The sequence below is a fragment of the Carassius gibelio genome, chromosome B14 (assembly GCF_023724105.1).
Source record: "Carassius gibelio isolate Cgi1373 ecotype wild population from Czech Republic chromosome B14, carGib1.2-hapl.c, whole genome shotgun sequence".
Taxonomy (NCBI): Eukaryota; Metazoa; Chordata; class Actinopteri; order Cypriniformes; family Cyprinidae; genus Carassius; species Carassius gibelio.
The window spans coordinates 4,970,396-4,994,635 of NC_068409.1; the positions used below are offsets into that span (position 1 = coordinate 4,970,396).

General features: G+C 38.0%; 1 protein-coding gene across 1 annotated transcript in view; it reads right to left on the reverse strand.

Annotated features, from left to right (window-relative positions):
- LOC127971597 (alpha-1,3-mannosyl-glycoprotein 4-beta-N-acetylglucosaminyltransferase B) overlaps positions 1-19,029 on the reverse strand; it is a 121,396-nt gene extending 102,367 nt beyond the window's left edge. The window contains exon 1 of the mRNA XM_052574714.1: positions 18,698-19,029. Coding sequence (XP_052430674.1) covers positions 18,698-18,794 — 97 coding nt within the window. The 5' untranslated portion in view covers positions 18,795-19,029. The remainder of the gene's footprint in view (positions 1-18,697) is intronic.
- Between the last annotated feature and the right edge of the window lie 5,211 nt (positions 19,030-24,240).

Here is a 24,240-nt window from a genome sequence, read left to right on the forward strand (position 1 = left end):
ACGTGTGTTTTGAAAGTTTTGTTGTAAAAAACTCTATAAAATGTCAAATTACACACACAACAATTACGATACTATAGCAGACGATATATATCGCACACCCCTACTTCATAGGCCTGCCAATGTTATTGTTGAGTCTACATGTATGCTTCAGACACAGGTTACACTGAAGGCATTCCCCATAGAGACTGTGAGAGAACGCAGTTCAAATTCTCTCTGAAGGGAACATGTTCACTGACATAACATTTAGCATTAAAAAGTCGACAGCATTATATTAACCCTCTGGAGTCGAATAACGCGTATACACGTTATGAGTTATTTTCTCCTGATAAGAACTTAAATTACACTTTCAGTTTTAATCATACGGATAACAGCAATACATCAATAGAATCTGTAAAGGGTCTACTTTTTTGTATACAGACATAACAACAACAAAACTTTGTGCACTTATAAAACTTTGCCAAACGTCCGTCACAGAGCGTGAAACCACAGCAACTACTTTCTTTTGCTCAAGACAGTTTTTATAATGAGGTACAATTTTTTTTTTCTTTTGATTGTGTATTTGACTACAGGATATAAAATATATACAATTTTAAACCAATTGCTGCTATTGGTAACAGTTTAAAGTATTCTGATTGATTGAAGTATTTGGTTAAATGTATGTATCTGACATTAAAGACAACACTAAAAAGGCAATTTTGCCCTTTACAAATGTAAAAAAATAAAAATAAAATAAATAAATGAATAAACAAAAAATGTGCCCTGGAAATTAAAACCAGGGTGCAAATATTAGCCCTTAAATGGAAACAGTTATATTTTGACCCTACCCTGATTCAAATTGACAAAAGCCAGAAGGATTTTCCCATTGGATTATTTGATTATTGCAACAACAAAAAAGTGCCTTAGAGACCAACAAATGTTTATGATTTTACACTTTCTGTTCATCTAGAAATTGTTCAAACATGAACACAATTTACATGACTTTTGAAATCTAGTAAAGTAAAAAGCTCATGTCCAGATATAAATAAACTGCACCACAGAAGCGTGACCTCAACATCATCACCACTAAACTTCCCATAACCCTTTCGATCTACAAGCTGGAAAGTTTGATTAGTATAGTTTGCAAGAGCCTAAATATAAACACAATAAGGCTGTGAAACCAGACTAGTGAGTAGATGAGTCTTCCGGTTCATCATGATGACATTTAATGTCCCCAAATACCACATTTAGCCACTTGTTAAGCCCAAAGTAGTCTGTTTTTTTATGCATCGTGTTTCTGACCATGTTTCTGAAGCCTCCTCAACATTGCACATTTTGCATGTCTTCTTTTTGCCATGATTTTAACTCTGATCTTCATTGACAGGGAGTTCTGTTTCTTCTGTGGTGAATCTGTCTGTTACTCAGAGTCCTGTGGATATTTTAATTTTGTGGACATTTTGACTAGAGGTCGACCGATATATCGCTCGGCCGATATATCGAGCCGATATTTGTAATTTGTTTATATATCGGCATCGGCCGATATCCGTGTTTTGTAGCGCCGATTTAAAGTCAGGCACGTCGGCGGGCAGCCCCGTGTTATTGGTGCGGTGGAAAGTGCTGCTGCTGCCACTGCATGTGAAGCACCCCAAGACAAAACTGCCCTGGGAGATAAAGGTAGTCAGAGAATTTCACTCTGTAAATGGGGTGGAGAAGTTGTCAGCTCTTACAAACACTGCAGCGTGATTGAGGGCTCCGTTACTCCGCCCCGCTCACAGACAGCACCGCGCTCTGAGAGACAGCTGTCCTTGAGCTGCCCCAGAACCGTGAATGACATTCGTTCGGAAGCATGGTTTGATGCAGACAATAATCATTTTTCCATCCAACTCATTTGTATTTAGGGATGCCAATATTCGATAATTTCCATGATCGATCGTCGTTTAAATTAACGACCAATTAATGCTGCAAAATGCGTCTGCAGCGGTATTATTATTATGTGCAAAAGCCTCTTGGAAAAAAAGCTTTCTCATCTGAATTAAAGGGGCTTTAGTCAGAATAAAATGCTAGTAGCAGGACTGTAAATGAATAGATGTGATTATGATCATTTGATAAAATGAAGAGACCGCGCCATACGTTGGAGATATCCAGATGTTTCCACATTCGCAATGTATCTGAATGTTAAACTATAATATTTTTTTAATGTAAACTAGACGGAAAATATCATCCTCTTCACATGAGCAAAAATGTCCTTGGCATATTTAAACTGACCAGTGTAACCTTTTATATGTTTGGTTGACTGTACTTTATTTTAATAATTAACAGACTGCGATGTAATTTTGAAATTAGAATGAACTTTAGATGTTCTGTGTCATTTATACCAAACACAAATGTTGCTGGTTGCTAGTGTGTTTGCAGCACTACTATGATTTATTTTTTATATATTTTTTTTTTATATTTTTCAGTTTAATTGATTTTTCATTTCTAAAAACTTCAAGATATCAGCCCTAAAAAACGGCAGCACATATCGGCCATCGGCTGACACTGACCTCTAAACATCGGCATTGGCATCGGCTATAGAAAAACCAATATCGGTCGATCTCTAATTTTGACCTATAGAAAATATCAACCAGAAGAGCTAAAATGAAAACTTCCTATAGAACTCTATTGGTAATTATGTTCACATGACATTTAACATTAACAGAAAGTTGTTTAAGCTGACAACATTATAAAGCCTGCTCTATTTACTGCCAAACTTCCATCACAGAGTGTGAAACCACGGCCACCAACTTTTGTCTGCTTAAGCCTTTTTTTATCAATAAGTGCAAATTTATGTTTCTGGTTGGCTGTGTATTTGACTACAAGGTGGAGACAGAACACATTGTCGTTGTGTACATTTATGCACGTTTATTACTGTAAGTGGCATACATAGTGCATGGGCGAGCAGCCTAGAATGAATTTAAAACGCATTTGAGCTCACATCAGTGAATCAGGCAGGTCCCTCCTACCCTCAGATGGACCTCTGCCCACTGAACTGTCAGCACAGGAAGCGCTACGCTGGCAGATGGCTGGCGAGAATGAACAAGCACAATGGCCAAGCGGTCAGTAAGTTAAGTCTTACTGATCAGCCCTTAAACAGCAAAAAACACACCAGCTAGAATACAGCAGATTTAAAAATTAAAATAAAAATCAGAAATGGCCAGAAATGAAAGAGTAAAGACATTTCAGAAATTATAGAATGGAATTTTTCTGCCTACATTATATTTACTCAGAAATGTATTTAAAAACTGATATGTTATTGAAGTAATAGTTTATCCCAAAAAAAGCTATTGTCATTTACTAAAACATTGTTCAGCATAAATCTTTTGCAGACTAACAATTTATCCACACTAAATGGGTCAATGATAGGTTACTCCATCCCAAAAATGTTTTTTGTCATTAATCACTTACCTCTTCATTCCGTCATTCCAAACCCATTAAAAGCTTTGTTTATCTTCAGAACACAATTTAAGATATTTTGGATCAAAGCCGAAAAAAAAAAATCTATAAAGAGTATTAAAATCATAAATATAATTTATATAACAAATAGTATATACATATAAGTATTTATATACATTTTTAGGGAATGGGGAATAAGTGTCAACATGAATTTTAATTCATCCCAAACCTGTGTGAGAAAAAATCTTAAGTATTTTACAGTAAAATCACTTTTTTTAAACAATATATTGTAGGGTAACAGGTCAACCAATTAATCATTGTATTAAAAATGACTAATATCTTTCAGTGTGTGTAGGCGTGAATCTGACACACAAACATGAACATGCACTAACTCTTGAAGGCGCAGATGGCTGGCACAGCAGGAATCAAACTATCTATACATTCTGAACACATTGTCAGACGTGCAGTTTACATAGACACGCTCCACTGCATCTTCCTCACTGAAGCCGACCCTAAGGTCACCCCCTGCTTTTTAATTGTATCTTCACTACTGTGTTCAATCAGATCATTTCTTCCACCAGCATCTCATCCAAGAATCTCTGCAAAGATGGCAATGGATCCTCTTACATACAATTATTAAATCACTAAAATTAGTCATTACTTTAATTCCAAAACTGTCGTTAGCCTATTTTTACAAAAACTGTTTCTACGGGGCCATAATGTAACATAGAAGGTAATGGAGCCCTTTATACATTGTTGTGTATCTTTAGAAATAAATAATGGACAAATGGAGTCTTTAAACGTCTCAGATGTAAAGTTATTCGCTGTCAAAGTGACGCCAAAATGAATGGGAGTCAATGGGAATGATAATACAAGTGAAGTACTGCTACAAGATGGCAGCACGCGGCCGACTTCAACTTCCGGTCGACTTCCTTGCCGCCTGCATTTTACGGAGGATGAGGATGGTTTCCTGAACCAGTAGCCTACAATGCGTCTGTGGTACAAAGGCTGTTCTATAAAATGAGGCAAGGACAGTCTGACGCTTCTGACTCACAGCTTGTATGTTTACATATTTAAAAAATTTGCAACTGGTGATTTAAACGCGAGTATAAGTCATTATAATCAATAATTATGTCCCTACTGGATGCTACAAATGCCTTGTTTGTAATTGGTTTTATGGTTTTGTCTCATTGTGCCAGGACATGGCATCACAGTATGTTAAGGGATGTAAAATTTCCATCACACGCTTGATGTATTCAGCCAATCACAATGCATTGGATAGCTGGCCAATCAGAGCACAGTTCGCTTTTCAGAGCAATGAGCTCTGTAAAAAAAACTATGCGTTTCAGAAAGGCGGGGCATAGAGGAGAAACAATAATGTACAGTATTTGGAAAAGAATGTGTTTTTTTAACCTTAAATTATATAAACACATTGCATTACACCAAATACACAAAATAATGTTCTTTTTAGCAACATCATATGATCCGTTTAAAGTTCATGGCAAAGAATCTTTAAAATACATCTAAGAGTTTTACACAACGGTCTGTTAATGTGGTGACATTTCCACACCCCGAAATGTGACGCTGAAACAAAACTGTGATTGGTTGTTTGACATGTCGTTCAAATGGCCTCATGGGCGGGTCTTGTCCAATGAAAGCTGCCATGGATTACAGACCTTCAGCCGCCAGTCAGAAGGTCTGGCTACGCAAGACTATGGATCTGGTAGCAGCCACATCACAAACTGTATGTAAACGCCCTTAGCAAGTGTTAATTTGGAGCCTGCTCATCATAAGCTAGGACAAACACTCATACAGGTCAGTGAGCTGTGGCAAATGCTAATCAGCTCTATTGATCCAGATGTGCGGTTATGAAATCTACAGGAGCAATGCGGATTCATTGAAAAATTATATTCAGTATTAATTTGTACATATTATATGAAGTAATCAGACACTTTTAGGATGCATGAAAAAAATTTCCACGATAAAGAAAAAAAATATCATTTTAAATCATATTTAAAAAGTAAAATTTTCTTATAAATTTACTCTTTGTATTCATGTTGCTTTCACAAATAAAATTCACAGTGGTTTAATTTCATTTTATAAAAATATATACTTTCTAAAAAAGTTTACATTTAATGACAGTTTATGACCCGCTATTTTGCAAACAATACATTTTTAATTCATATCATTACATTCTTAAGAAGTCACACAACGTGACATTTTACAACCAGAACCAACCTGTCCTTGGTCAAATGATCGGATATTTTAAGACTTACTGACCTTGACAGACAGTCATGAGGGTCCTCAGGGCTCCTCTCTATAAGATTTCTTTTTTTTTTCAGGAGAAATTATGACAGCAAACAGGTTTCATACTTTAGGGGACCTGTACAATCTGAAAAACTGTCATTGAGATTAATGGAAATGGACAACGGACAGTTTTCCCCAGGTCTTATAGACATCCTTGTGAAAATGATTAAGAATCATAGCCAGGGAACCACAACGATTACGATAATGACACTAAGGAACTACATTATTTTTTCCAGCTGATGAACGATAAAATCTTTAAAAGTAGCAGATGACAAAAAGGGGCACACTTTTAAAAACAGATCATTATGGTCTGTCGGTGTGGATGATAAAACTTATAAAGCTGTTGGTATAGTTGTTATTCTTAAATGTGAATACTAAGCATTTACACTAAACTTCAGCAATTTCCAGCAATCTCCTTCCTCACGTCTGAAGGTTTTTCTGCTAACGGATCAGTAAGAGCATTCCTGTTTCTCTGAGCGAGTGTATTTCTCAGTTTCAGCGCAGGGTTGTGTGGGTGTCAGGGCCCGTATCAAAGGTCTGGGGCTCTAATGGGGTATGACACAGAAATTGAAAGTGAACTCTGAACGGGTCGTGGGAGCAATGCCTTACGGGAAAATCTGTCCTTCCTGGCTTTAATGAACTCTGGGTAAACATGACCTCTCCTGACAGACCTCAAGCATGAAAAGCAAGCAAACAAATGAGACAGAAGGATGACAGATAGGGATAAAAGAAACACTCACAAGTAAGCAAGATGGCCTCCACGAGAGGTTAAACTCTAGGTTGAATGAGACAGTCACATCCACGCAAACAGTGCACAAGGGTAGGATCGTGAACACAGACTTCACAGCGCAAACCACCAATATCACACCTCTAAAGAAAATGGCGAGATAAGAAATGGTTCTTTGAAGACACAAGAGGCACAGACACCATCTCTTGATGAAACGCCAATGTATAGACCGTTCACAGAGGTCACATAAACTTGATCATGTACAGCACACAAAACTAGAGGTATATTGACAAAATTGAAGATTTAGAGGAGACAGAGGAAGAGCAGCAGTTATACTCTTTATTCTTGATAGTTTCTGCCCCCAAAAATCTAAATTTTCTGGCATTAGAGTGGTGCAAGTACAAAAACAGTGTACACATCTTAATCATTATCAAAGGTTTTTAAATTATTATTTTTTTCTTTCTAAAAACAGTACTTAGTTATAAATATAACTGCACATAATAAATAAAACATAAAAATTAAATTCAGTTTTCAAACCAAGGATTTTCTTATTTTATCAATAATGGAGTAAACACTGCAATATTGTGAACTACAATTACAATTCAAAATAGCTGATTTCTATTTGAATGCATTTTAAAATGAAATTTATTACGAAGATGACAAACCTGAATATCCAGCATTACTCCGTTCTTCAATAAAACATTACTGAGTTTGTGATTTATATATATATATATATATATATATTATATATATATATATATATATATATATATATATATATATATATTTTGTGTGTGTGTCTGTGTGTGTAAACTTATTTTTTTATCAATTTTGTCAGGATTCTTTGATGAATAAAAAGTATATATATATATACACACAATTTGAAATATTTAAAAATCTTTAAGATTAGTTGCAACAGAACAGCAATGCATTTTATGGACGACTGTTTCGTGAACCTAGGAGAGGAGGTCATTATGACAATCTGCTGAATCATCTACTGTAAGTATGTTTTATTATTAGGTGAAGTACCTGCTATTGAATGTTCAAATGCAGAGTTTTTGCATCACGTGTGTGAGAGAGAGAGAGAGAGAGAGAGAGACGGTCACATCACAGTGGAGTCAGCTGTCTTATCCGTCCGTGTCTTGTGTTCTGCAAACACATACGAGCTTCATCACCGTGTCTGTCAGGTGACTCTGGTCCTCTTTCAGGCTTGAACTGATGGTAAAACTAAGGACGTTATTAACTATCTTTACATTTATATTGAAAGATGAAGCTTGCGATTATGGAAAGGGGCGTTACATTTCTGGTGAGTGCTTGTGGTGTTCGGCCAATCACAATGCATTGGGTCAGCTGGCCAATCAGAGCAGACTTCGCTTGTTGGATGGAAGGACTTTGTAGAAAACAAGCGTTTGAGAGAGACGGGGGACAGAGGACCTACAACAATGTACAGTATTTCGTTTTTTGAACATTGAAGCATAATCAAAAGCATTAATCAATCATTAAAGGATAATATCAAAATAATGATCTTTAAAATAGCATCATATGACCCCTTAAAAAAAAAAAAAAATTAATGACCGTAATCTTTTGAATGGTAGTGTATTCTGAAACACTAATCGATAGAACAAAAAAAAAAAAAGTAGTGTCAGGGTGCATACAGTTACACTTTACTGGGATGCGTAATGTAATCAATCAAAGAGAGAGAGCGTGCATGAAGCCACAAATCACACACACTTCTCATAAACACAACTTTTCTCTTACGCTGTGTACCAAAGTTTAGTTTGCTGAACTATGTTCTGTAAATTTGCAACGTGCAAACACCATCAGAGGATAGAATCCACCAATAGAGGATTTTATCACAGATCAACTCAAAGAACAAACACACCTAAAGCTGCATGGTTTGCATTGCTGTAGGTCTAAAGTCATTTCATACACTCAAAGTCCAGGCACGGCTTAACACTGCCGTCTGAACGTGTGTGAGACTTCACATGCAATGCTCACATGGTCTCTTTAGTCACATGCTATTCTCCTGATAACTAACTAATTATTGAAAGGACCACACACACACTTGTCCAGCTAATCACACAACATGGACTTCTATTGTTTTATATCAGCTATTATAATTAATATAGAAAGGCTCTAACCCAAAACAAAACCTTTTAAAATGACAGCTTTTTAGATGGGCTGTGATGATGAAATATCCATCTATTCTGCTGAGTGCAAAGAGTTAATGCCTTCAGTACATCAGCAATGGGCTGTCACCTCCTGTCTAAATTTTCTCCATCATTGCTCTCTCCAGGGTATGAATATGAAAGAGAAATGGTGATTTTGCACATGCAAAGTACACTGGCATATTGCCCTTTTAATGCTCTGACCCATAAACAGAACAATTCATCTGTGTCCCCGAATGAGCACAAAACCTTTCTTTCTCCAGTGTATAAGAATTAGTTAAAAAAATAATAATAATAATTAATGTTTTGTTATTATCGACCCTCATGGCTTTTTTTTTCTCAGTGGAAAGCAAAAGGAGAATTTTTAAAGGAAAATATCTTATTTCTTTTTCCGTTCTAATCACAGTACAGTATATCACAGCTGTTAATGTGGAAAAAAAAAAAAATCACCCACATATCATTAATTTTTTCAAAAAACAAATGAGAATATTTATAATATTCTTGCATCATTTTTGTCCATAAACTGAAAGTCAGTGCAACCAAACTGAAAGGTTTCATTTCACATTAAATATGCTCAAAGACATTTAAGCTGGCAAGAACAAACCTCACTGGTTCTGGTGGATCAAGAACACATGGTTGAGCTTCATTTACTATATTCGATGTGCTCAATGTATGTGCATTGGCCTATGTTTGAATAAAAACTTAGATGTGTTCATCATACAAAACATTGATGAAAATCTTTTATTTTGACTGAACACTTTAAGAAAAAAATATTAATTCTAGTGTATTATAGTGTCTAGTGTTATTTATAATATAAACAATAAATGATTCAACAGCTCCAGTCTCTCAATGATCTGATCACTGTGGTTAAAGTTAAATGTTTTAAGTTTTTTTTTCTGTTGAACACAAAAGAAGATATTGAATAATGTGGGTAATTAAACATTATAAAACCGATAGTTCCGGTCCTTGATTCTGATTGGTTGAGCTGCGTTCCAAGCTGTTGTAAATTACACTACAAACATTCACCTTTGTTTACTTCTGTTTGTTGCTCGGCAACCCCTTTGATGGAACCTTACTACAAATATGGAATAACTGTTTTATAAAAGCAATAAGCCTGTGAAGCCGTGGTTTACAGTCAATTTGCGTCATTCTAAACAACACCCCATAGCAGTTAAAAATTCACTGTAAACCACAGCTTCTCCAGGCTTACTGCTTTAGTTTCTGATCCCTATTGACTTCCATAGCATTTTTTTCCATATTATGGAATCAACAGCTACCATAATCTGTATGGTTACCATCATTCTTCAAAATATTATCATCTGATCTCAACAGAAGAAAGAAACTCTTATAGGTTTGAGGGTGAGTAAATGATGGCAGATGATTTTTTACTGAACTATCCCTTTAAATTTCTCTCTGTTCCTCACACAAAGCTATCACATGTCTACAGAAGACATGAAATACAGACATAGGGTCTCAATTTTATACTACTTTTTGGGTGTTTTTTACACTTTAGGATTGAATGATGCCATCATTAACTAATACATTCACAATCATTTAGAATATACATTATATTGCATTTACTCTGTATTTCAAAGATATAAAAAAAGTGACACTGCAGTAGTCAGCTGCATCGATAACAAGATGAGACTTCTTGTTTTGCATTGTTACTCCTTCTCAATGTTGCAGGATAGTGGATGTCTTGTAAACATTCACAAGACAGATTTGCTCCACAGTGAAAGAGAAGTAAACGTTAAACACACATGGGGCACACACACCTGCCTTTCTCCATATGGAAATCACAGGTAAAACATCAGTCACATTAATTATAAATGATGCCACCTGCTAACCTGCATTCTTAATTCAGTCTCACTCTCTATGTGTGTGTGTGTGTGTGTGTGTGTTTGCAAGTGGGTGCTGTCAGAAGGGAGGGTGGCTTGCATAATGTAGCCTTTGGCAGAGTGCCACATCATATAATGAGTGAAAGAAATGGGCTACATGAGCTGCATCACCGGGGCTAAATTAAGAGAGACAAGACTGTTCCTGCCTACAGGCACATCCCCTGATACACACACACACACACACACACACATATGCCTGCACGGCTCATCATGACGTCACAACACACAGATTTTGTGATACAGTGTCTCTTTGAATGAAACAGGTCAAAATGAAACTGTTACACAGAGCTGTTTCATAAAATATATATAATAACCATAAGCAGCTTATCTCAACACAATACAACATCTAACCCAATTTTCATCAGAATTCTAGGTTTAGCATCTCCATTGTTATATAGCATATTATAGTATTTCATAATACAGAAGTCAATCAGTTGTATATATTAGCAGTACATGAGCTGCTTTATGATATTATATGCTAGATATCACATTGGTATCATTGAAACTTTCATTCTGATAGAGCACAAGTGCATGATATAGGCCAATTTGAGTATTTCTATGTAATCCACAGGTTGACCTAGAGAAAGCTATAGAAATATATTAACCTGGCCCATTATAATTGGTCAATATTTAGATATTTTTTATCTTTACTAGCACTGGCTTGTTCTAGCCACGCTGGCTCAATCATGTGAGTGTATCAGTTCCTGTATGTTCTGTGAATATTGTTTAGTGAATCTTAAGTAAAAAAAATAAATAAATTGTACAATAAGTGTTAATATGCAATACTATTTAAAAGTTTTTAGAAATAAAAAATAGAAATTAGAAATTAAATTAAGAAATTAAAAATAAATTAATTATTTAGCAAGGATGCATCAAACTGATCAAAAAAAGTCACAGTAAAATACATATTGCAAAAGATTTCTGTTTCAAATAAATGCTGTTCTTTCGAACATATGAATAAATTTCCACACAAATATTAATAATGAATAATTCATTCCTTACATTTATACAGCATTAAATGTTAAGGAATTTTCAAAATTGATAATAATCAGAAATGTTTCTTGAGCAGCAAATCAGAATATTAGAATGATTTCTGAAGAATCATGTGACACTGAAATGTAAAGCATAAGAGACATCAAAAAAAAAGAAAGAAAAGCTGACCACTACAGCAGTACAAACTACATAGAGACAATACGTTTATTTTATATTCCAGAGGCTGCTCCAAACTGTCAGTCCGTAGCCAGGTACAACTTCTCTCTAAATCTAAACCTTCATTAGCATTCATAGCAAACTGATCAGTGCTTTTCAGAATTTGTGGCCTTGTGAATTAAATATTTAGATGGGCTTCAGTCAGCTGGATTGAGCACTGGCTCTCTTTTCAGCCAGGCCTCTATTGAGGGAGGATTTCTAGTGGTCTAGAGTCACTCCAGCCCTAAATAATTCAAGTCTTTCCAAAGGTGCAAGACTCACACCAGAAGACACACACACACACTCACACACAGTAAATCTGGACTGAGCACAAGCAATACCCACCATAACAATGAAAGAAGTTTTGCACTCTAGTTAACAAATCATAAACCCTGACAAGAAAATCAAATCAAGAGAATCTGTTCTTTATTGATCACTTATGGTGTTAATCTATTACTATAAAAGTGTACATAGTAACTACTTTAAAGATAGCAGAGCTTTAAACAAACTGCTCTTGCAGGCTGTCACACGGCTATTTTGTTTGTTACACTTACTCTGGCAACAGGATCGAGTCTTAAGCTCTTGGGGCCCCTGTATGGGGCCGCTACTATGACAAAAGTCTCTAAGCAACAGTGTGCAATGAAAAGACAGCATAATTTAAAGTAGTAAACTTTGATGCATAACTTGACCTGTGTTTGTGCTCATTTTTGTGAGGAATAACAGCACAGTCAAAAATGAACAAATAAAAAAGACTTAAGGTCCTTGCACACTGAGCTCGAAATTTTGGCATGTTTTCTCATATTCGTCATCCCTTCCTATCAAACTGCTTGTTAAGGGTGCGACAACTCAGAAAATCAAACTTTATCAAAACATTTTTTTTAATGATTGAGGACAGTTTCAGAGGCAGTGTGTAAACATGATTGACACAACGTGAGGTTGAATTTATTTTTTAATGTCCAAAAATTTCGGACAAGAATTTCAGACTAGAATATAAAGACCAGGATATCAGAGATGGAAGAGTTGTTTTTTTGGCTCAAAGCATGATGGCAGATTTCATGTTGACATATACCCCTCCAACACTTCATCAACTAAATCTATTGAAATGCCCCAAGCAGGCTGATAAGCAGCTGAAGAACATATCCTGGCTATGAATAATGTAAACGGCTTTCATCAAAACACCGTATTTCATGCGAGTTTATTTTTTTTTTTGGCTGGACTGATGCACATGGATAACAGAGCAGCACCCAGAGGATATTACACAATATTACATAACAAATTAACATGAGTGAAAACTCACGCCAGCACACAATCGTGCTGAGACAAGCTTTGACATGCACTTAACACAAACAGAAAAATTTACCACCTTATCATTAAATGAAACACTTCCTTGAATGGCATTTCCTTTAACACTCCAAGCTTTGCTTGTGCCTTGATAAATTCAATTGATAAAGTGTGCAATCTATGCCCCTCCTCGACTGAAATAATGACTCCTGCGAGATACGGCTAGTTAAAATAAGGGCCCAATAAAATCAATTTGACTACTGTCATGGATTCCCATTCATGTTTTTTAAAATGGGGGATTTTTAAGGCCTGAAAAGTATTTTATACAAGGTTGCAAAAGTACGTGGAAATGTTTGGCTTACACACTGCAAGCATGTGATCCAGCTGTTCATAATCACTGTGCATTGCTATATAATGAACAAAGTTACAGTATGATGTTGCTGTTCATCTAACTATAGCTTGAAGATTGTGTACTATTGTGCTTAAAAAACAAATTCTGGCATATATGTAGCATGCCCTGTCATTTTATCATATCACTTATTTAATGTTTGATTTGAAAGACATTTTTGTTTTTACCTTTGCAATAACCACCATATCTCTGTATGGTTTCAGTTCAATTGAGTATAATAACTAACCAAAAAAATAGACTAATAAATAGCAAAAAAAATAGAAAGAAAGAAAACTAACTGAAACCTACATCTCTTATCAGAGTTTGAGATCTGTATTTGAAGCATTTGGTTCCAAAACTAAATAAATCCATTTTGATTAATTTGAGTAAAAATGTGTTTTCTTTACCAAGAAAGTGGCTAGATGAAAAACACTATTTTCTGTTTCAAACTTTCTCATAGCATATTAAGGTTATAATAAAATAAAAAATTCAAATCCAGATTTAGATTTTCAAAGATTTATTATTTAGAAAAATAAGTTTTCTCCCCAAAATGCAATAAATCCATTACACGTTTTTTTTTTCTCTCCTCCATTGAATCAATATAAAAGTTTATTTTTCATACTGAAACTGTTGAAAATACACAACATAGTAAGTTGATCCACATATGATAGGCTCTAAACTTGGTCAATACTAATCTTATATACAAGCACTAGACTAAAAATACATCAGTCATCACGGCCAACATGAATTCAACGGGTCATCTTGTTAATGCTATAAATTAATTAGGCCTACAACAATAAAATAAAAATTTCATCATGAACACACATGAACAATGATATCACATTAAACCACAGATTCCAAGTTCCTAAATGACATTTCCCTAGCATTCAATTTCCAAGTGCATTCATTTTTCTTTAGTTGACTAGTGCTATTAACACTTACACTGACTACCGTATTTTTCGGACTATAAGTCGCACCTGAGTATAAGTCGCATCAGTCCAAAAATACGTCATGAGGAAAAAAACATATATAAGTTGCACTGGACTATAAGTCGCATTTATTCAGAACCAAGATAAAACATTACCGTCTCCAGACACGAGAGGGCGCTCTATGTCTTCAGTGTAGACTACAGGAGCACTGGGCAGCATAGAGCGCCCTCTCGTGGCTGTAGACGGTAATGTTTTCTCTTGATTCATGTCTCTTAGTTCATTTCTCTTGGTTCATGTCAAATTAATTTTGAGAAAAAAGTCGCACCTGACTATAAATCGCAGGACCAGCCAAACTATGAAAAAAAGTGCGACTTATAGTCCAGAAAATACGGTAGTTACACAATATCGTAAGGCTGGACAATTATGGCACAAAATCAAAACCTCGATTAATTGAACATTCTGCCTCGATTACGATTATTGAACAATTATTTTGTTTTTGGTATTGTTTTTTTTGTCCTCATAGTTCACTGACAGGTTTTGTACTGTAAATATCATTGACTATCAGCAGTTGTTTTATCTATGTTCGTAACATTTCTTACTAGGGTTGGGTATCGTTTGAATGTGATCAGTTACGATTCTTATCAATTCCTAGTTTCGATTCCAATGGGATAAAAAAAAATCCAATATAAAAAAAATTAAGTCAAACATTTAGATGAACATTTTTACAAAGCATTCTGTTGCAGCTGAATAACATGAGCAAAAATCAGCAGCCTACAAAACACTGCAAGAGGAATTTTAACTGCGATTAAAAAAAATAACATAGCAAAAACAACTAAATGAATATAAGTTTCAAATATTAAAGTGTTAAAGACAAGTAATAAGATAGGTCAGTAATAAGAAAGAAACAAACAAATCAATAAGCAATATCATAAATAAATACAACTTTCAGGTACAGAAACTGTAATTAAAAGTTTAAAAACACTGCATAGTTTTCTTTTTATAAATAAAATAAAGATTAATCAAGTAAAGTTATTAAATATATTCAGTCAATATATCAGTGAATGGTTTTCTTTTGTTCTTTGATTAACATTAATGACAGGCAGCGCATTAATTAGACTGTTGTCTCTTTAAGCAGAAATACTGCACGTGTGTTTTCTTTCTCATCGGTTTATGTTCACGTAAGACAAAAACGGCTGCGTTTATGATGATATACTGAATCGTAGTTTTGACTCGGAACAACCTTTTCTACAGTTAAAATACACAGAACAGTCCAAGAACGGACACAAACCAGGCTTCATGTGCATTGCACACAAACATGCTGTAATAAGTTTTGAGATTCTAAGCTACTTTAGTGATAAATCACAGGACAGTGCTGACAACTAGTTTCTGTGTTCCTCTGTGCGCGCGATCTTCATAGCTACTGTTTTCGTGCCACAGTGCAGCTGCGCGAACATGGTAGCTCGATATAAGAATACACATCCGTTCATCTAATCGCTTGAATGTCCAAACCATAAAACAAATACAACTGACAAAGTTTAGAGAAGACGCAATGCTCACCGCTCACACTGCTTTGCTTTTATGCCACTGACTGGAGAGCAGAGTCATGTGGCTACACATGCGCTAGTATGATTTTAAGGGGGAAGTGTTAACAGGATAAAAAAAAAAGAAATAACCGACATGGGAAAATTACGTCGGTTAGAGGTTATGAATGATGTGCATGACAATTATATGCGATTAATCGTACAGCCCTAAGTTTGTTTGTTGATCACAAAGTACAAAATAGATGAGGAAAACTAGGATGCCGGGTGTATTCAAAGCGCTGCCATTACTGTCTAGAGTGCGTGGAATGGTGCTCTGTGATTGGTTGTTACCGTTTACAGTGAGTGGAATGGTGCCCTGTGATTGGTTGTTACCGTTTACGGTGAGTGGAATTGTGCGCTGTGATTGGTTTAGTGGATATATTAGTTCTGCAGCGAAAGGTGACTGGCGTTTGTTGCATTTTGGAAAAATATGGAGGAAAACATGATCTAACAACTCGGCGGATTTTGTATTTTGCGTAAAATTACTAATTTGGGTTAAATCTAAGTAAAACTAGAAAGTAACACTGCCAGAGAAACTAGAATTTCAGTAGCTACTAAAGCCTTGGACAAACTGGTAAATTAATTCTACCAAGGCCTACAATGTCTCTAGTTACTCGTCCAGTTTTTTCCACAAAAGACTAAATCAATACAAGGTTGCTCAGATTCCCTGCCTCATCTCTGCTGGGAGGATTCTGGGTAACCGGGGAGTATCACGGAGATATCACCTCAGCTTAAGATGGAATGAACAGCAATGTGATACCTGCTGGGCTTCACTCCTTTAGTGAGCAACCGAGAGAAAGAAAAGAGCCTAAACAAGAAGAAAATGGGAAAGATCAAGAGGTCAAGCCAGATCTTTATCTCTTTCAGGATGCAGATAATAAGAGCCTTCTCTCCATCTCTTTCACCTGGAGCGACCGTACAGATCTTCTACTGTCAGTCTCTCACTAGTAGTCAACTGAACCTCTTCATAAATACTCTTAATGGGATAGTCCACTGAATAATCTCATCACTTACTCTCCTTCATGTACTCCAAGTATGTACAGATTTCTCTCCTCCACTGAACAAAAAAATGTCTGGGTCAACTATCTCCTTTTGTGAGGCTTGAAATATTCTGGTGTGAGGTTTCTACTACAAAGGCATGCAATTATAAAGGGTAAGTGATGCCTCTCTTGATCTGCCTGTGTCAGAGTGTGTTGAACAGGCATGTCTGGACAGGTACAAGAGGTTTGTGTTCTTTACACTCTAGTTTGGTTGTGGATGTCTTAATGTTCTGCAAATGTGTGTGTGTGTGCGCAAGCATGTTTTTTCTGTTCTACAAATGCCAATTTGGGGGGGTGATTTAGCCTACTTCATTCCATTTATTAATCTTGCCCAATAAAAAAAATATATATTAGCTATTCCACCTTTGCAAATTAAAAAAAAGAAACCTTTACAAACAAAACAAAGCCTATTTTTATAACCATGGTGCTTTTTATTTATTTATTTATTTTTGTATTTATAAAAAAAATTCAATTGTGATTAAACGTTTCCCTTCTATTTTCATTATTTAATGAAAATCATCTTGTGAGGATGCAATGTTGTTTTGTTATTACATAAAATCAGCACTAATTAAATTCAAAACAAATACTATAAGTTTTTTATAAATTATTAAATTATTATATATATATATATATATCAAGCTTTGTGTGGGTTTCCACAGAAGTAAATAACAAGAAACAACTAAAACACACAAAACTTGAATAATATTTGGGAACAGAATAAGATGATTAGCATCTTCAGATAAGTTGAGCAAGGGCAGATGTTTTTAATGACAAGAGCACAGGAAGTTATAACCAAAACAAAGAAAGTTATGATGGAGAGAGAAACTAGAAAAAATCTGTGCTTTTTTCACACCTGCTCTAATAGAGTCTGCACTCGCATATTAAAAAAGCTCATTGTGTTATGTGCACAGAGGTGCAATCATGAGCCTTAATTAATGAATATGGATTGAGAGCAAACGCGGGCATATATAGAGCTTGATATAATTAGGATTTAAAACTGGGAGCAAGTGGATAAGGCCAACTGAGCAATTTTAGGTAATGCGTTACACAAACATCATACCCATTTCTCATTCACATACTTTCTGCAAGTTATAAGCTGCCTTCTAAAGAACCTCATGAGATATCAATCACCACGATGTAAGCAGGATACAATCCATCACATTCAAACAAGAAAGCAAATACCAAGATTTAAATCTAGCCTATCTATCCTGCTTCATCATACCAACTACATCCAAACACGTTCAGCATCAGAAGATTGTTACAAGCATGCTCAGATGCTCTCAGCAGCCTTCAAGCACTCAGCAAGCCATGACTGCATTCGAAACATTTGATAGAAAAATAAATAAATAAATAAAAAATAAAAATGGTTGAAATAGCATCAGATAAGGGGTTTAGGTTGCTTGTTTATAAAGTGCAGATGTAAAAACAACATCAAACCCCAAATGAAAGCAGCGCCTCAGCAGAAAATTTATATTTGGGTAGATATGCTTCTAAATAAATGTAAATTTACCTGCAAACGGAATGTAACGCACTATATAGTGATGCATTTGTATTTGAGTCAACATCAGCAGGCCTCTTTGATAGTTTGAGGGGCAGTTGAAGACAGAAAAGCACAGACAAACCAAGCAGCAGCAGCAGCGTTGCATTGAACAGCTGCTCAGTGATCTGCAGCTCAGCGCTTCAGTGTCGCATTTGAATGCATGACAGAATGCAAGAGAAGCATTTGGTTTCCACGCATGATGCGCTCCGTTCAGACAGAGAGAGAGTAAAAACAGGCTCTTACCTTTGGAATTGCTGAACGCGGTGTACCAGGATAATGATATGAGCCCACATAACCCGAATAGTGAGACTGTTAGGAAGGTGCCATTTCTGAGCCTCATCTCCGGGTGCGCGCCGGTATCATGTCCGAACCGAACCGTGAGCTCGAGCGCGTCTGGCGTGCGTTAATGACAGCGCGCGCACATGAGAGAGGAGAGGGAGGCGAGAATGCTACAGACTGTGTACTGTACAGGCAGATGCCGTTTATACGGGAGAGGGTGTGTGTGTGTCAGAGAGAGAGAGAGAGAGAGAGAAGAGCGCGTGTGTGTTTCGCGGTGTTTTTGTTGGACTGGCTCGTGCAGGCGGTGCAGCTGCTCCTCCGCGCGGTCAAAAAACAAAACACGCTCTATATTTCTGCAACAGTGGCACGCTGTAGTAGACTTGTGTTTTATATAATATCCCATAAAGCATACATTGTTTGAGGTCACGTGCTTTGCTGTAACACCATGTTTTAAGGGTGCAGCCTGTAAAAGATTATACACAGAAAATATAGATATTAATGACAGGTTTGTAAATTCATGTAAACATTATGTACATGTTAAAATACGCTTTTGTGGGCTGTTGCCATGTACATTATGTTTAGATGAATTTATAGTGTGAAAAAAGAAATCTCTAACCTCTTATTATTACTTGGCCTACCTTTTCTGTTTATAATATGTAACCATAACACTGAATTCTAGGCCTAATTAAATGCATAAAGCTCAAAAAAATCAAAACTTTCAAAAGAATGAATTACATTTTTAGAAGATCATAACCTTTTTAACTATTCGCACTGCCCCGCTTGAATTCCATAAGTGCCTCAACTTAAACAATAATAAAAATAAAAATCAATATTGTAGTCAACATTGTGCCAGAATATTTCTTTGTATACACACACACACACACATATATGTGTGTGAGTGTATTTATATGTTTGGGTGGAAGGGAGGGAGTTTTTAGTATATTTATATATATACAGTTGTGCTCATAAGTTTTACTTGCAGAATATGTAAATGTGTTAATAATTAACAAAATAAGAGAGCTCATAAAAATTGCATGTCATTGTTTTTTGATATTGTCCTGAATAAGCCATTTCACATAACATATGTTTATTTACAGGTGAATCTCAATAAATTAGAATGTTGTGGAAAAGTTCATTTATTTCAGTAATTTAACTCAAATTTTAAAACTTGTATTAAATAAATTTGGTGCACACAGACTGAAGTAGTTTAAGTCTTTGGTTCTTTTAATTGTGATGATTTTGGCTCACATTTAACAAAAACCCACCAATTTACAAATTAGAATACTTCATAAGACTAATAAAAAAACATATTCAGTAATTGTTGTCCTTCTGGAAAGTATGTTCATTTACTGTACATGTACTCAATACTTGGTAGGGGCTCCTTATGCTTTAATTACTGCTTCAATACAGCGTGGCATGGAGGTGATCAGTTTGTGGCACTGCTGAGGCGATACTGAACCCCAGGTTTCTTTGACAGTGGCCTTCAGCTCATCTGCATTGTTTGGTCTCTTGTTTCTCATTTTCCTCTTGACAATAGCCCATAGATTCTCTCTGTGGTTCAGGTCTGGTGAGTTTGTTGGCCAGTCATTTAACCAACCTTTGGTGCTTTTGGCAGTGTGGGCAGATGCCAAATTCTGCTGGAAAATGAAATCAGCATCTTCAAAAAGCTGGTCAGCAGAAGAAAGCATGAAGTGCAGTGACTTTGATTTAAAAAAAAACACACAATGGATCAACACCAGCAGGTGACATTGCATGCCAAATCATCACAGATTGTAAAAACTTAACACTGGACTTCAAGCAACTTTGGCTATGAGCTTCTCCACCCTTCCTCCAGACTCTAGGACCTTGGTTTCCAAATGAAACACAAAACTTGCTTTCATCTGAAAACGACAGTCCAGTTCTTCTTCTCCTTAACACAGGTAAGACACCTCTGATGTTGTCTGTGGTAGACACTTATGTGTGTGGTGGCTCTTGATGCCTTGACTCCAGCCTCAATTTTCAAAATTCTATCTTTTCACACTGAGGACAGTCGAGGATCTCATATGCAACTATTACAGAAGGTTCAAACAACTCACTGATGCTCCAGAAGGAAAAACCATGGATTTAACTTTTTGAATTTAAAGATCAGGGTAAATTTAACTTATTTTGTCTTATGAGGAACATGTAACTATCTTTTGTAGCCTCTGAAGGGCAGTAAAATATTAAATGAAAAAATATATATTCCTATAAAATAAGAAAAATGTTCTCCATTCTGTTCAAAAGTTTTCATGCAACGTCCCTTTCCCAAGATAACAGCTCTGAGTTTTCTGTTTTCTCCTATAATGCCTGAAGAGTTTGAAGAACACCTGATAAGAGATCTGAGACCCTTCCTTCATCCAGAATCTCTCCAGATCCTTCAGATTCTGTTACAGAATACCACAGGAGGCTGAGGAATAACAGAAAGTTTATTGAGGCACAAGCAGAGGAGCGGGTAGTGCTGGGTAGAGTGTTACGGAGTATAGCAGTGATGAAGTGATCTGTAGTAGCAGAGTAGAGACATCAAAGGATGGAGGTGTACCACACACACGCAAGGAGATGGCTGGTAACTTCAGGAGATTGCTGGAGAGAGGTAAGTAGAGATAGAGTTAGTCCTTAGAGTTAGCATACAGGTGAGACGTTGTTGCGATCGAGACCGGGCGCTGACTGAGTGCGTGTGTGTGGTCTTTGAAGTGCAGAGGTGATTGGATGATGAGGGTCAGGTGGAAGTGCTCAGTACTCAGGTGAGGTCGTGCTTTCTGAATGAGCGGAGGTGGAACGTGGCATGTTTGTAATAGTACCCCCCTCCCCACGGGCTGCTCCTGAGGGCCGAGGACCCCGACGACATGGTGGACGTCCTCTTCCTCTGGGAGCTGACCGGTTAGGATGACTGGAGTGGAAGGTGTTTAGTAAGTTGGGATCTAGGATGTCGTTGCGTGGGACCCATGAACGTTCCTCTGGACCATATCCTTCCCAGTCCACTAGGTATTCAAGTTGTCCACCACGCCGCTGGGAGTCCAGGATGTCTATTACTTTGTAGGCAGTACCGTCTTCTAGGAGGAGTGGAGGGGGGCTTCGGCTTCGCTAGGTTCTGTGGAGGGAGAAACAGAGGGATGGTTAGGTTTCAAGAGAGACACATGGAAAGTGGGGTGAATCCGGTACTCAGGTGGTAATTGTAGTTTGAAAGTGACCGGATTGATCTGCTCAAGGATGGTGAATGGGCCAATGAATCTGAAATTTAGCTTGCAGCAAGGCAGGCGCAGGCGGATGTCCCGGTTGGACAGCCAGACCGGGTTTGTAGGTAGGGGCCTCGGCTCGGCAAGGTCGGCTGTCATTCTGCGCCTACGTAGGGCCCACTGGAGTTGGTGGTGGGCCGCGTCCCAGACCCTCTCGCTCTCCCAGAACCAGTAGTTGATGGCGGGGACATCCAAGGGTTCACCTGACCAGGGGAAGAGTGGAGGTTGGTAGCCGAGCATGCACTGGAATGGAGTGAGTCCTGTGGTAGGTTTTCGCAGGAAATTCTGTGCGTACTCGGTCCACCCTAGGAACTGGTTCCAGGAATTCTGGTGGCCGTACGGAGGAAGCGTCCAATCTCCTGGACCTTCCTCTCCATCTGCCCATTCGATTGTGGATGGTATCCGGAGGATAGACTGATGGCCACACCATGTGTGAATGGAATGCTTTCCATACCCGGGAGATGAACTGAGGACCTCTGTCTGAGATGATGTCTTCTGGGATGCCGAAGTACCTGAAGACATGATTAAATAATCTGATACTCCATAGCCGTGGGCAGACCTTTCAGGGGGAGAAGACGACATGACTTAGAAAATTTATCCACTATGACAAGAATGCAGGTATTATTATCTGAAGGAGGAAGATCAGTAATAAATTCCACCCCTAGGTGTGACCACGGGCGATTAGGGACGGGCAGAGGATGGAGCTTGCCTGTTGGTAGATGGCATGGGCTTTTGGAGAGGGCGCAGTCTGTACATCCGTTCACGTACCTTCTGACATCCGAGGCCATGTTGGGCCACCAGAAGTGTGCGTTAGCAACGAGAGGGTTTCATTGATCCCCGGGTGACCAGTGCCAAGAGATGTGTGAGCGGAGTGAATGAGTGGAGTGCGCCGTGTCCTGGGGATGTACTGGTGTCCCGGTGGGCAACCCTGCGGGGTGTTGGTAGCAGGATTGGTTAGAGGAAGGGTCTCGGCAGACCAGGTAATGGGGCTGATGATGAACTTTTCTGGGAGAATGGTTTCTGGTTCCTCTAGATTTTCTTCGGGGGCGTGACACTGGGTCAGGGCATCAGCCTTCATTTTCTTTGCCCTTGGGCGATACGAGATGGTAAAGTGGAAGCGGGTGAAGAATAGTGCCCAGCAGGCTTGTCTCAGATTTAACCTCTTGGCGACCCGAAGATACTCTAGGTTCTTGTGGTCCGTGAGAACCAGAAAGGGGTGTTTGGCTCCCTCCAGCCAATGCCTCCATTCTTCCAGGGCCAACTTGATGGCCAACAGCTCACGGTTGCCGATGTCATAATTTACCTCCACCAGGTTGAGCTTCCGGGAGAAGGCGGAGCATGGGTGGAGGCGACTGGGATTCCCCTGCTGCTAAGATAAGACCGCTCCCACTCCGGTAGTAGAGGCGTCGACTTCAACGATGAAGGGTGGGTCGGGGTCAGGATGGAGTAGGAGTGGTGCGGTCGTAAATGCCTTCTTGAGGAAGTTGAAGGCCTCTGTGGTGGCTGGAGTCCAAGAGAGTGATTTTGGCTTATTTCGGAGGAGACTAGTGAGAAGGCTGGTGATGGCACTGTAGTTCTGGATAAACCGTCTGTAGAAATTGGCAAAGCCAAGGAATCGTTGTAGTTCTTTGATGGTGGTACGAGTGGGCCAATTCCTTACAGCATTCACCTTCCCCTTGTCCATCCGGATGCCACTGCTGTTGATGTTGTAACCAAGGAACTGCACTGAGGGCTGATGGAAGGAGCATTTCTCGGCCTTGAGGTAGAGCTGAAAGGCCCTCAGGCATTGCAGGACGATGTTCTGCTAGGCTCCAGGAGTAAATGAGTATATCATCAATGTAGACGAGGACAAACTTATGGAGGAACTCCCGGAGCACCTCATGGATAGAATCCTGGAAGACAGAGGGTGCGTTAATCCATATGGCATCACGCAGTACTCATAGTGGCCATAGTTATGAAGGCAGTTTTCCACTTGTCCCCCTCTCGTATCCGGATGAGGTTGTAGGCGCTGCGGAGGTCCAACTTGGTGAAGACAATGGCACCACGGAGATGTTCCAGGGCAGCTGGGACGAGGGGAAGTGGACATCGGAATTTGACAGTTATGTTGTTAAGAGCCCGATAATCGATACAAGGGCGTAAGCCTCCGTCCTTTTTTTCGACGAAGAAGAAGCTCAAAGCAGCAGGGGAGGTAGATGGAAGAATGTAACCCTGGGCCAGCGCCTCCTTGATGTATTCCTCCATGGCCTTCTCCTCTGG